This window comes from Cyclopterus lumpus, chromosome 24 (genome assembly GCF_009769545.1).
Source record: "Cyclopterus lumpus isolate fCycLum1 chromosome 24, fCycLum1.pri, whole genome shotgun sequence".
Lineage (NCBI taxonomy): Eukaryota > Metazoa > Chordata > Actinopteri > Perciformes > Cyclopteridae > Cyclopterus > Cyclopterus lumpus.
Window position 1 is genome coordinate 1495115 of NC_046989.1, and position 14546 is coordinate 1509660.

The 14546-nt window shown below is 43.6% G+C and overlaps 2 protein-coding genes across 2 annotated transcripts; both read right to left on the reverse strand.

The window, feature by feature from the left end:
- Nucleotides 1–3505: 3505 nt before the first annotated feature.
- LOC117727153 (cytochrome c oxidase subunit 7A2, mitochondrial-like) lies at nucleotides 3506–6906 on the reverse strand. Its single transcript, XM_034527253.1, has 4 exons — nucleotides 6786–6906; nucleotides 6390–6479; nucleotides 4735–4819; nucleotides 3506–3733 (listed from the first exon to the last, which is right to left on the reverse strand). The coding sequence occupies exons 1-4, from the start codon at nucleotides 6801–6803 to the stop codon at nucleotides 3675–3677; spliced, it is 252 nt and encodes an 83-aa protein (XP_034383144.1). The 5' UTR covers nucleotides 6804–6906; the 3' UTR covers nucleotides 3506–3674.
- Nucleotides 6907–7588: 682 nt separating this feature from the next.
- Nucleotides 7589–13099, reverse strand: LOC117727137 (cell cycle control protein 50A-like). The gene is made up of 7 exons (XM_034527233.1): nucleotides 12803–13099; nucleotides 11798–11917; nucleotides 11593–11700; nucleotides 10861–10948; nucleotides 10640–10786; nucleotides 10312–10518; nucleotides 7589–8758 (listed from the first exon to the last, which is right to left on the reverse strand). The coding sequence occupies exons 1-7, from the start codon at nucleotides 13046–13048 to the stop codon at nucleotides 8565–8567; spliced, it is 1110 nt and encodes a 369-aa protein (XP_034383124.1). The 5' UTR covers nucleotides 13049–13099; the 3' UTR covers nucleotides 7589–8564.
- Nucleotides 13100–14546: the final 1447 nt, after the last annotated feature.

Sequence of the window (14546 nt, forward strand, 5' to 3'; positions counted from 1 at the left end):
ATAACGTCCATTGCGTCATTAATAACATCCACTGGGTCATTAATAACGTCCACTGGGTCATTAATAACGTCCACTGGATCATTAATAACGTCCACTGGGTCATTAATAACGTCCACTGGGTCATTTTAACATCCACTGGGTCATTAATAACGTCCACTGGGTCATTAATAACGTCCACTGGGTCATTTTAACGTCCACTGGGTCATTAATAACATCCACTGGGTCATTAATAACGTCCACTGGGTCATTAATAACGTCCACTGGGTCATTAATAACGTCCACTGGGTCATTTTAACATCCACTGGGTCATTTTAACGTCCACTGAGTCATTTTAACGTCCACTGGGTCATTAATAACGTCCACTGGGTCATTAATAACGTCCACTGGGTCATTAATAACATCCACTGGGTCATTAATAACGTCCACTGGGTCATTTTAACATCCACTGGGTCATTTTAACGTCCACTGAGTCATTTTAACGTCCACTGGGTCATTAATAACGTCCACTGGGTCATTAATAACGTCCACTGGGTCATTAATAACGTCCACTGGGTCATTAATATGATCACATGCACACAGTCTTCTCTGCGTCGTGCGCAATTGCGCGCCGCAGAGCCAAGAACGAGTCCACGCGGCACCATCATGGAAACGGGAATATTAAGAATAAACCAGAAGTGTGGAAATAACTCACCTTTTAAAATATACCTGGAATCACCTGAGGGAGAAAAGCAAAGAGGGACTGACCTATAGAGGCTGGTTCTGTTTGGAGAAATCAAACTAACAGAAGGTTCGAGTCTCTGCTGCAGACCCCGACCTGAGAACGTGAGCGCGAGGAGGTCCGAGGAGGTCCGAAGAGGTCCGAGGAGGTCCGAAGAGGTCCGAGGAGGTCCGAGGAGGTCCGAGGAGGTCCGCTGTGCTGGTCCGGAGAGATCGGGGTTTTCCTTTTTTTTCGGTGGTTCCCAGACGCGTCGGCGAGCCTCTTTCCAAGTGGGAAGACTCTCCACACGATCCGCTACTTAACAGGGGGGCTGCTCCCTCTGCCGGCCCCCACCGCGAGCTCTTACGACATCACACACACACTGGTGTGTAACCTCTAACACACACACACACACACACACACACACACGGAAACTTTTACATAGTTCTCTGCATTCCTTCCCGGTGATGGAGGTGCTTCTGTGCGTCTCGGCCACAAGGAGACAGCAGCGCAGATGGGGGGGGGGGGGGGGGGGGGGGGGGGGGGGGGGGGGGGAGGGGGCTTTGCCCTCTTTTTTTATTTTGTGAATCAATGGGAAAATATTTCAGTCTGGTCAAACTAAAAGCCACAAGTCGGTCTCTTTGATGAACCATTCGGGAACAGAAGAGCTGCACACGCATTCGTTTATGTCCATTAAAAACACAAACAGCCAATCACAGGGCTGGAAACCAGAGACAGACTCTTCACACTTTAGGGGTTACCCCAAAATATACATTTTTATTTTGTGTCCAAAAATGTCACCACCCCCCCCCCCCCCCCCCTCAATTTGTTACCCCCCCCCCCCCCCCTCCCCATTTAATTGGTAATAACTTTGAAAAGTCTTTGTGAAAATGACCAATGTGGTTGGCTGGTGGGACACAACAGCGCCCACTTTTACGTTACTTTGTGAACGCACCGCAGGTCATTAGCATAATCCTTAAACATCACGCCGCTCACGTGTTTCACAGTGATGTTAGCTAGCCTCGTTGTTTAGATGATTTATGTTCTTGTGAATCTGAGTAGTTTGGCCTTCACGCGTCATCAAAGTCACAAATAATGTTACGATTATCTGAGAAGTGGACTAAAAGTTAATAAATGAAGACGCACCTAAACCGACGATCTCCGCAATCAAACTCATTTTATTTGAGCAGAATCCCGAAATGTTGTTTCCACATTATTCGTCATCGCCTGGGAGCCGGTGACGCATCCCGATGTCTGGAGGAGCTCAAACCTTCATATGGACGCTGAGAATGTTTGTTTTACGGAGTTGAACATGGACAATCTGTTATTAGTCATCAAATGAGCGCTCGAAAGCATTTGTACCGACACGTGTCATCGGACACCGCGCCACGCAGGCGCCCCCTGGTGGCCGAGGGGTCTCCCTTCCTGGTTCCTGGTTCCTGGTCCCTTCCTGGTTCTTGGTTCCTGGTCCCTTCCTGGTTCTTGGTTCCTGGTCCCTTCCTGGTTCCTGGTTCCTGGTCCCTTCCTGGTTCCTGGCTCCCGCAGCAGATTCCTGAGTGTTTGTGGAGGAGCATGAATCCGTTTCTGGGCGTGGGCCGATAGCGGAACAGGCCCGAGGCCGCCACCGGCTGGAAAACAGAACCGTACACGAACACCAGAGATCAGAAGGAGGTTTCCTGTCAGGAGTTGTTGTCGTTTCATTTGCCCAGAAGCAGCAAAAGCTCGTCGAAACGTGGACGGCTCATTAATCTCTGAACTCCAATCATGGATTTGATCTTCTGAGAGACGGTTTCCAGACTGTTGATCTCTTTGTCAACGTCGCCCTCTAGTGACAGAAATATGTATGTGTGTATATATATATATATATATATATATATATATATATATATATATACACACATGACATGAATAAATATATGATATTATAGTGAGGAACAATCAAAACACGTCAGTCAGAGAAACCTGGTTCAATATAATTTGATAGAACGCAGATGGAGTATAAAAATAAATGTCTAATGATTGGAGACAATGTATCTGAATGAAATGTATTAAAAGAAACAATAAGAACATCGCCCTCTAGTGACGGAAATATGTATGTATGTATATATATATATAATGACATGAATAAATATATGATATATAAATAAATATTATATATATATAAAAATACATATAATTATAAATATATATACATTACATACTTAATAATAATAATTACATAATTAAAAAATATAAAAATATATAGCACTCAAGTGGATTCTGTGCTGGAAATAGTGTAATTGAACATCTATTTTTTTAAATATTTGTTTTAGAAGCACAGTATCTAAACATAGTGAAGAGTTACAAAATAAAATAAAAACCATGAGGCTGCAGCTTACACTCAGATTTAAATTGGTTCGACCAAAAAAATAGAAACACCTGGCAATGCAACAAACTCCGCCCTCCAAAACATTCCCAACAATAACAAAACACGGTGACTAGATGTAATAAATCCTCTCAGCAACGAGAGGATTTATTACTTTGATCATTTATTAACCGTTGAGATATTTACTCTAGAAATAAGAGTTTGGGTTTATTTACAGCGTTTTCATTGGGACTATTTCTTCAACGGAAAGTAGTTCCAGTGAAAACCTGTCGGGGTCTTCCAATCTAATAAATTAGAAAAATAAAAATCTGTTTAAGAACCACAAACCAGATTTCTTTCCACCGCCGTTTAATTCAAGGTAAAATGATGAAGTGGAGATTATTGATCATAACCAGGACATTTGAATGAGTTTTATGCAACAAACTGACAGCGACACGTTGTGATCATGAGGTATTTTTATATTTTATTGATCCCTTAGGTCATCGGAGAGAGCGCAAGAAATAAATATTGATCCCATGAATGTGAAACAATATCCCATCATGACAGGACTATCTCTGGTTTTACACAACGGGCCGGTATCGACGTTGAAATGGAAGTAAACATCTGCAGTTATTAACCTTTCTTCTGAGGATACGCCGCCTTCAGCAGCTCGTACACAACATAACCGGCTCCTGGAACAACAACAACAACAATTATTACTTAAAAACAAGCATCTGTGAGCAGGTCTGGTTTTTTCATATCACTTTACGTCGCACCCAAAAGATATTTCTCATTAGAAGATTATTTAAATGGACGTGACCTTCTGAAGAGGTTAAGATAAAGATTCTCAACGACGGTCATTCAGAGATTATTTAGGTTCAGAAGCTCCTCAAAGAAACGCATGAGATATATATATTATATATATATATATGTGTGTATATACACACACACACACACACACATACATATATATATATATATATATATATATATATATATATATATATATATATATATATATATATACACACACACACACATATATATATATATACACATATATATATATATATATATATATAGCTCCGTTCTCCCTCCTCCTCCTCTCGCTCCCTTCTCCCCTTCCTCCCTCCTCCCCTTGCTGCTCCTCCCTCCTCCCCTCCTCCCCTTCCTCCCTCCTCCTACCCTTGCTGCTCCTCCCTCCTCCCCTTCCTCCCTCCTCCTACCCTTGCTGCTCCTCCCTCCTCCCCTTCCTCCCTCCTCCTACCCTTGCTGCTCCTCCCTCCTCCCCTTCCTCCCTCCTCCTACCCTTGCTGCTCCTCCCTCCTCCCCTCCTCCTCCTCCTACCCTTGCTCCTCACTCCCTCCCTTGCTGCTCCTCCCCTCCTCCTCCTCCCTCCCTCCTCCCCTTGCTGCTGCTCCTCCTCATCACTCCCTCCCTCCTCCCCCTCCTCCTACCCTTGCTGCTCCTCCCCCTCCCTCCCTCCCTCCTCCCCTTGCTGCTGCTCCTCATCACTCCCTCCCTCCTCCCCTTCCTCCTCCTCCTACCCTTGCTGCTCCTCCCTCCCCGTCCTCCTCCTCCCCTTCCTCCTCCTCCTCCTCCTACCCTTGCTGCTCCTCCCTCCTCCTCCTCCCCCTCCCCTTCCTCCTCTTTGACAGACACTACAAGTCCAAACCACCGGTTCCGTTCTCACCGAGCATTGTGAGGGCCATGGTGGTTCTGTACAGCACGGCGTCGGCGGTGCCTCCTTTTAGATGAATGGGCAGCCCGTTGTCCTCCTGCAGGAGACAAACAACATGGCGGTTCTCTGGGATCAAATAACATACTAATAATAATAATAATTAAAAGACACTTTACACGGTTCTTCCCCTGCAGTCTGTAAAATGATGTAGTCACCTAGTTTGATGGAATAAACATAAATCGTGCTGAGGTTTGTTTCCTTATCCAGAATAAAGAATACACTTAGTTAAAGTGATGAGACACATTAAACAGATCACATTTTAAGGAACTTCCAAATCACTTTACGGTCGGTTCGAGTTGAATTTGTGAGCTAAAACTTTCCCCGTTTAAAAAAAAATAAAAAGTAGATTTTTAATAATCCACGTATGTGAAATACAAACGTTATTTTTGCCATTTGTTTCAGGCGTCGTCAACAAGAAACTATTATTTAACATTTATTTACAACTGCAAGACTGCATTAAAAAAAGAATCCTAGGAATTCTGTGGAATGTATTTGTGATATTAAAAGTATCTTTTTAACTTATTCACTCGTTTAAACAACAACAACGACCTTTGGTTCGTGTATTCATGGTCAACTTACTTTTGAATTAATGATTTAAAAGAAAGAAAAGGTCTGTGTAGTGTTGAGCTACTCCAGCTGGATTCAATCATTGCTGAGGCTCGACTGGCGTTATTAAAAACATATTCCAACGGTTACAACAAACCAGCCAGGAAACCAGTTTGTTTAGTCTACGAGGTCTAAAAGTTATTTATTTTAAACACAAGCTGCCCGAGCCGTAAAAGCAGCAGCAGGAGCCAGGAAACGACTTCACGGCTTCGTTTAACACCAACTCATACAGCCGGTAGGTGAAGAGGACTTCAGATCAATACTCCATCATTCACTGCAGACCAAACATGCACAATTAGTACCAGGACACTTGTCTTTGGAGCTAGAACGATTTCAGGGCTTCGTGAGAAGAACCACCGCTAAAGAAATAAAAATTCACCATTCACTGTATAGTTGTGTTTATTTACTACTTCCTGTCTGGAGAAACTGCACCACGAGGGGGCAAAAGGTGAGCCGGCGGTCTTTAAAAGGAAACGTACAACAAATCGGCGTCGGGTGTTTATTATTGTCTCGTTTGATGTTCTGAAGATATTTCCTAGGTTTGGCCTCTGCGAACTGTGACTACTGTCAACGAAAGACTGTCAACCCACGTGACCCCGTCAGCGGTTGGTAGGACACCTGTGTGCGTCACAACACTTTTAGTAAACGAGTTCGCCTCGCTCGCCTGCAGAGGAAGAACCTCAGTGGGAATAATAATAAATAACACTGTCCTCAACGGAGAGTACGAGTATGTGCTCAAAGCAGTACAAATGTTTTAATATTAATACTATTTATTATACCAGTTGATTGTGAATACCTGTGTATTAATGTATGTTGTACAGGAACATGTATTGACTTTAATTAATTGTCCTTCAATCGACTAATTGATTACTACCTAAACTAATTGACTAAGTATAATTACAATGTTGACACGTAGCACAGAGAAGGTAGTACGTGTACTGTGTTTACGTCCCACCACCGCTCTGACGTCATATAAAGGCGACGTGGACCCTTGTTCTCACCTGAAACGCCTTCTGTTTCTGCGGCACTTTGTTGTCGACCTGCCGGCGTGCGGAGCTGCCGATGGTCCGTCGCGCCACCTGCTGGAGAGCCTGCGTAACAACAAGGAGCCAGTTGAAGTCACCGCGCAGGTGGAGGTCACGGCGGAACACACCGAACCCGCTGCTCACACGCGGAGCCCACGTTGAGATGGGACGTTAACCGATTAACAAGGCGAGAGACGGCTCCGGGGGAAGTAGCACGGAAGCTAAGCTAATGCTAGCTCCGACTTTGACCCCTGGCTCGGTTTACGGAGCCGAACTTTGGTTTGCCGACTTTCAGCTCGCACATCCGCGTTATCAGTTCAACTATATTTATACGAGACAAACGCACAATGTTTAAGAGGAGAATAAACTTACAAATATGTGTCTGTTCATCTTTACGGTCCGTCTGCAGTCGCCTCTCACACAAGGACACCGGAAACCTGCTTCCGCTTCCAGCTTCTTCTTCTTCTTCTTCGCTGAGATTGACGGCAGGCAGTGTTTGTGCTGCGCGCTCTGCCGCCACCTACAGTCTTGAATGCGAACTACACCCTTTATTTTTAAACCATTACCTTTAACCTTTTGTTCCATTATCCTTTACATGTTTTATATGTATATCTTTTATGTGTTGCATTGTTCTCAGCATCCCTGTTCTTACTATTTTCTGCCTCTTATTATTATTGTAGGGAAAAATATTGTATTATATATTAAATTATAAAGTAATGAAAATAAACTCCACCTTTACTAGCTGCATTGTTACAGTGATGAACACATTATTACATCAATAATTATGATCCAATAAGATTATATATATATATATATATATATATTGTTCTGCATAATGAGTACTTTAAGTATTTTTTGATGCTGGCACTTTACTTTTTTCTCAAATAAGATTTTGAATACAAAACTTTTATATTTGTATTCTTGGTACTGTAAAATATGAGTACTTCTTCCAGTTCTCTTATTAATACTCAAAACACATTATTTATACCTGGTGTTAATTCAGAGGCACAACGTTCACGTAATATAATACACATGCATTAGTATTGTCTTGATGTCTTTTGTTCGTATCTTTCCTTATTTCTTATTGTAAATGTCGTCGGTGTCCTCAGCCTGTATGTGAATAAGCGGTATTGAAAATGAATGGATGGACAATCAAAACACGTCAGTCAGAGAAACCTGTTTCAATATAATTTGACACATTTATTCACTTAAAGCAACAACAGAACGCAGATGGAGTATAAAAATAAATGTCTAATGATTGGAGACAATGTATCTGGATGAAATGTATTAAAAGAAACAATAAGAAACATTTTCACTGAGCGCATTTAAACATGCAGCACATATTAATTAACTAAATATCTGAAAAAATGGCAGGATTCTGGTGTAAAACTAGTGTATTAGATGTAAATGTTGAGACATTATTGATGTTAAATCACATGTATTGAGTCATATGTTGATATCATTGTTATTATTGCACGGATGACAAACACTGAAGCCACGACGAAGCGTCAATGTGCAGCTTTCTGGATCAGGTTCCTCAAACTGTCTTAACAATGCAAACAATACAAATAATTACAAACAAAATGAAACATGACTTGTTTGTATTGTTCTCTTAAGCAACAAACGTTTTCACTTCCCTCCGACGTGGAACCTGCTCGACAGGATCTTTTTGAAGTTTGACAGTTGGCTGATGTCACAGACGAGGCACAAAGACATCTCGGCTACCCAGCATGCAACGCGGGACTCGGAAACAACCATACCGGCTCACTTTGACGGGACCAGCTCGGAGCTCAGAGACGAGCGGCATTCATCCCCTCGGAGCAGCCAGGAGAGCAACCACGTCTACACGGGCGTAGCAGCATAATAACTATGTTTATATTTTCTTACATCAGAGCAATAATCTGCGTGCGACTGCAGCAGCATCCTGTTAAACATCCTGCGTCCCGGATCAGAACGATTCCTAAACGTATCTCATTAAAAAACGTGCTTCCTTCCCCAGGACATATTCCCGTCTGGAGGCGGCATCAGTGCACGTGTGGCTGCTTCTCCACGTTTTGGGAAATGATCGGCGACTTTGAACCCTAAAAAAAACCTGGACGTGGGCGTTCCCGCGCCAACACTCGCCCCCCCCCCCCCCCCCCCCCCCCCACCTCAGTTGGAAATGTCGCCGTCGCCGTTCCGGTTGCCGCACTTGTGGTGCATGGCGAGCAGGACGACGCCCAGGAAGAAGCAGACGGCGCCCACGGCGATGTACGCGACGCCCAGGAACGGGTTCTTGCCGCCCATCCAGGAGATGGTGCTCAGGATCACCCGCTTCCTGCCCTCGAAGCTGCGGACGGGATAATCTGGTTTCGACCGGTTAAAGGTTTGTTTGCGCAACAAAACTGACCTATTTTTTATTATTCTTTATTTTGTTGTTGCAAAAAACCCCACGATGTCTTCATTTCTCTACCTCAGATTGACTTGACCCACGTGGAGGCTCTCGGGGCGATGCAGGATCAACGTCTAGGTCGTGACCCTGTTGGCTCGCCGACGGCGTCGGGAAAGAAGAAGAACGTCCCGAAGCTGATTCAAGGCCTCCTCCTCTATAACCTCCTCGTCTATAACCTCCTCCTCTATAACCTCCTCGTCTATAACCTCCTCCTCTATAACCTCCTCTATAACCTCCTCTATAACCTCCTCCTCTATACCCTCCTCTATAACCTCCTCCTCAACCTCCTCCTCTATACCCTCCTCTATAACCTCCTCTATAACCTCCTCCTCTATAACCTCCTCGTCTATAACCTCCTCCTCTATAACCTCCTCGTCTATAACCTCCTCCTCTATAACCTCCTTGTCTATAACCTCCTCCTTTATAACCTCCTTTGTCTATAACCTCCTCCTCTATAACCTCCTTGTCTATAACCTCCTCCTCTATAACCTCCTCGTCTATAACCTCCTCCTCTATAACCTCCTCGTCTATAACCTCCTCTATAACCTCCTCCTCTATACCCTCCTCTATAACCTCCTCTATAACCTCCTCCTCTATACCCTCCTCTATAACCTCCTCCTCTATACCCTCCTCTATAACCTCCTCTATAACCTCCTCCTCTATAACCTCCTCTATAACCTCCTCCTCTATAACCTCCTCGTCTATAACCTCCTCCTTTATAACCTCCTTGTCTATAACCTCCTCTATAACCTCCTTGTCTATAACCTCCTTTATAACCTCCCCCTCTATAACCTCCTCTATAACCTCCTCTATAACCTCCTTGTCTATAACCTCCTTTATAACCTCCTTGTCTATAACCTCCTTTATAACCTCCTTGTCTATAACCTTCTCTATAACCTCCTCCTCTATAACCACCTTCTGTATAACCTCCTCCTCTATAACCTCCTCTATAACCTCCTCCTCTATAACCTCCTCAACTATAACCACCTTCTGTATAACCTCCTCCTCTATAACCCCCTCCTCTATAACCACCTTCTCTATAACCTCCTCTATAACCTCCTCCTCTATAACCACCTTCTCTATAACCTCCTCTATAACCTCCTCCTCTATAACCACCTTCTCTATAACCTGCTCTATAACCTCCTCCTATATAACCTCCTCCTCTATAACCTCCTCGTTTATAACCTCCTTTATAACCTCCTCCTCTATAACCTCCTTGTCTATAACCCCCTCTATAACCTCCTCTATAACCTTGTCTATAACCTCCTCCTCTATAACCTACTTTATAACCTCCTCCTCTATAACCACCTTCTGTATAACCTCCTCCTCTATAACCCCCTCCTCTATAACCACCTCCTCTATAACCTTGTCTATAACCTCCTCTATAACCTCCTCTATAACCTCCTCCTCTATAACCTTGTCTATAACCTCCTCTATAACCTCCTCTATAACCTCTGTTAAGGATACTGTAGACGACCTCCAGCGTGTAGTTTCCTCGCGGCAGAGTGGGAACCACGTTGTCTTTTTTGCCGATGATGCGGTAGAGTTTGCGGAAGGTCGGCAGGGCGGCGGTTCTCATCCACACGATGAAGTCCTCGTTGACGAAGCCGTTGTTGCCCCGATCCGAGTCCAGCTCGTACACGGGCCGGCGCCAGTTCACCGGCCGGGTCGTCCCTGGAACAGAAAGAACTCGAGACGGTTCGTTTGCATATCATTAGTGTGGAAGAGGTCGGCGTGTGCGGAGGTCCGGTCGGTAATCTCCCCTCCGGCGTGCATTAACTCGAGCTCCTCGAACCTTGAAAGGCGGCGCTGAGGTTCTGGTCGTTGCCTCCGGGGTTCCCGAACTTCACGTGCTTGTCGGTCCACCAGGCGATGCCGGTCGCGTTGAGAGGAATCTGGATCTTCGTGCCGTTGGGGTCGTTGTAAAACAGCTCCAGCGTATCTGCCGCCAAACGAGGGAACGTTTAGATGGCAGACTGGGGTTCGTTAAACGGGTCAGTGGGGCGACCGGCTCACCGTTGAACATGCTGTTGGCGATGGCGCCGCACGGCGCGATGGGCTCGTTGTCACGGTAAGCGTACGGCTCGCACTCCTTACTGGGCTCCTGAGGAGGAAGAGGACGAGAAGGAGATAAACGTTGATGACTCCTGGTTTCTACCGAAGTGGTCTGGGTTCAAGTCCTGGTTAAGGGACAGCCCATCATGTATTTAATGTAGTTATGAATTAAAGATCGACTCCATCTGCGTTCTTTTTTTTGGGGGGGTTTTCAAGTGGAAATGCCCACTTAACTTGGTGTATGTATGTATGTAATATATATATAATATATGTATAATATATATCTATATATAATATATATACACATATACACACATATATATATATAGTGTGCGTCACACGGGGTTAACCTCCCCAACCTTCTTGAAGGACCACCAGACACACGACCTTCGTGGAGGACCACCAGACACACGACCTTCGTGGAGGACCACCAGACACACAACCTTTGTGGAGGACCACCAGACACACGACCTTCGTGGAGGACCACCAGACACACGACCTTCTTGAAGGACCACCAGACACACGACCTTCGTGGAGGACCACCAGACACACGACCTTTGTGGAGGACCACCAGACACACGACCTTCGTGGAGGACCACCAGACACACGACCTTCGTGGAGGACCACCAGACACACGACCTTCGTACCTTCGTATGACGCCTAACGAACGAACCGCCTCGGGTTGAGTCTCACCGTGAGGGACTTCTCGTTTCCGTTCAGCTGGCCGTCGTCCCTCGACTTCACGTAGCGACGGTGATTCTGGTAGAAGTTGGAGAGGCCGTAATACACGTAGACGTTGCTCTGTCGGTTTAAAAAGAAAGAGAATGAAGACGACCGGCCGCGTGCATCTTAATGATAACAACGGGGGGAAAGGTCCCAGAGAAGCGTCTTCCTCGACCTCGTACGGCTGCTCCAGGTAGAAGGGGACGGTGCAGGTGCACGGCCTCGTGCTGTTCCAGCTGAAGCTCTGGGAGCAGCTGAAGCAGGGACTGGACGCGTCTGCTCCCGTGTAGTCGATCTGAAGAGCAGATAGAACGACCGTTTCACCAGAGCAACGCAAACACGTTTTAATGTTGTGTTTCACTATCTGTAACCATTCAGCTGTCTGGTTACACCGTCATCAGGGTTCATAATCCAAATGTCCATGACCAAACCTTTTGTGAGTATATATATATATATACTCATTATACATATAATGAGTATACCTTAAATTACACAAATGAATGAGAGACATAGTTTGATTAAAATAATAAATATTTATATAAATGATTATACTTTTAATCAAACTGTGTAAATGAACATATGAATATAACACATTTCCAGGACTTTTCCAAAACTTTTGGGATTACATTTTTTTTCTTTCTCCAAGGACTTTTCCAGGCCTGGAAATAACCATTTTAAAATTCCATGACTTTTCCAGGTTTTCCATGACCGTACGAACCCGGTGTGGTAAGCGATCGGTGTTATTGATTTGTTATTGAGTTACAATAACAAAAAGGAGAAAAAAGTGTTAAATGATCGACTAAATCACCCCCAAAAAAAGGATAAATCTTTATAATGAATTAAAATGGAAGCTGGATGCATTTGTACTCTGTGGGCTGGACTCTGGATACTGATTCTACTGTTTTGATTGTACGCTGTTTGTATTCTTGTGTTTATGTATTTAAATGTCATGGATTGCTCTGTTTTGTTGAAAATGCAAAATAAAAAGTTCAACAAAAAATAAAAATAAAATTAAAATAGAAGCTCCACCTCGGTCACATATTTTAGCCGAATTTACCGGCGGAGCACAAAGTTTCAGAAAACGACCGGAAACGACCGGAACCGCGACATCAAAGGTCAAACTGCGCAACTATCGCGTGGGATCTTCTTTTTTTGTCGCGATAGTTGCGCGCGCCGCTACCTCTAACTCCCGGATGTTGTTCGACGTCACGAACAGGCCGACGCCAACGGGGATGAAGAGCAGCCCGACGGCGAACAGGGCCGGCAGCGCGGTGCCGGCGGTGAGGACGGGCTGCCAGGCGGCCAGCCGCTGCTGCTTCAACGCGGTGTTTTCCGGCTTCTTGCCCCGCAGCAGCGGCCCGCCGCCGGGGCCGCACACGGTGACGCGCCCGTCCTCGTCTTTGGCGTTGTAACTGGTCGCCATCATTGTTTTGTTTGTTTTTCGCCGAGGGGAAGTTGAGGCGAACGAGGAAGTGAACGCGCCGTGACGTCACTGATGGAGTTACGGAGGGGGCGCTGGTGCTGCCTTCAAGCGCCTCTCGGGAATATGGGAAATTTAAGGAATCGGACAATAATTCAACACAAATTATGTTTGTGATATTAAGAAGGACAGGTTGTTGAGAATATAGGTTATCCATATCCATATCCATATATATATATATATATATATATACAAATATGTATATTTATATATAAACATATACTGGATATATAGTAAATGAATATATATATAAATATGTATATATACATATGACTTTATCATATCCATATATAAATGTATATACATATATATATGTGTGTGTTAAATACTCATTAAAAGAGCTACATGTTTATATTCCAATTCGTATTAAACTTTGTCGTCACACATCTTTCTTGTCTATAAATCACATAATCAATTAGACTATTTTCCTGATGCATTGATGTACAACTGAAAAAGTACATCATAAATATTTTAAATGTAATATTTGGGGATTAAGATTTAGGGGGAGTTTGAGAGTTTGTCCACCAAATGGTGAACTTTCATGTTTCTGTCTGACCAACATTTAGAAAATAAATGGGGGAAAATAGTTTGTTTTTATTGTGGATTTCTCAACAAAAAATGTATGTGTATAAAAAAATAAAATACTTTCTTGGAGTATTTATTTCACATTCTTCCACCCATTTGTGGGACAGATGACATATATATGCACTATTCTCTGCATTTCATTGTCAGTGTTAGGTTTTATGTTCTTATGTGTATTTTTTAACTATTTAAATGTGTAATAAGAAGTTAAATGTTTGTTCTACTTTCTTATTTTTTGTTTATTTGTCTATTTCTACGTATGTACGTTGAGAGCAACAACATCATTTTTATGTTTACGCACAACTGGCCACAACTTTAATAAAAGATGACAATAATAATAATGAATAATTAAAATGTTCCTCCACAATGTTGTAAAGATGACACTTCACGTGTTGAGCTTAAAAGTTTATTGTTTCTCTTAAAAAAACATTTGTGCTGCAAAGTCCACTTCCTGGTACTGGTACCTCGTAAAGCACTTTACAAAATCATTATTATTAATACTATAATCAATCTTCTTATATATTCTTTTTCTCATTGTTGTTGTTGTTGTTCTTAAGTATTTCCCCTTGATGTCCTCTTGGGCAATCCTCTCATGGCCCCTTTCAGGGCCCTCAACCCACAGGTTGGCAACCACTGGTTTAATTAATTTATCAAGCAAATGACAAACATTCTTCTTTTCCTTCTATTTCTTATGTCCTTAATGACAAATATTCTTATGTCCTTAATGACAAATATTCTTATGTCCTTAATGACAAATATTCTTATGTACTTTCTTATGTCCTTACTGGTGAACTGGACATGTGCGTGGGTGTAGTTTGTGTAACTGTCCACCAGAGGGCGGTGAGTCTAACGGGACAATTTG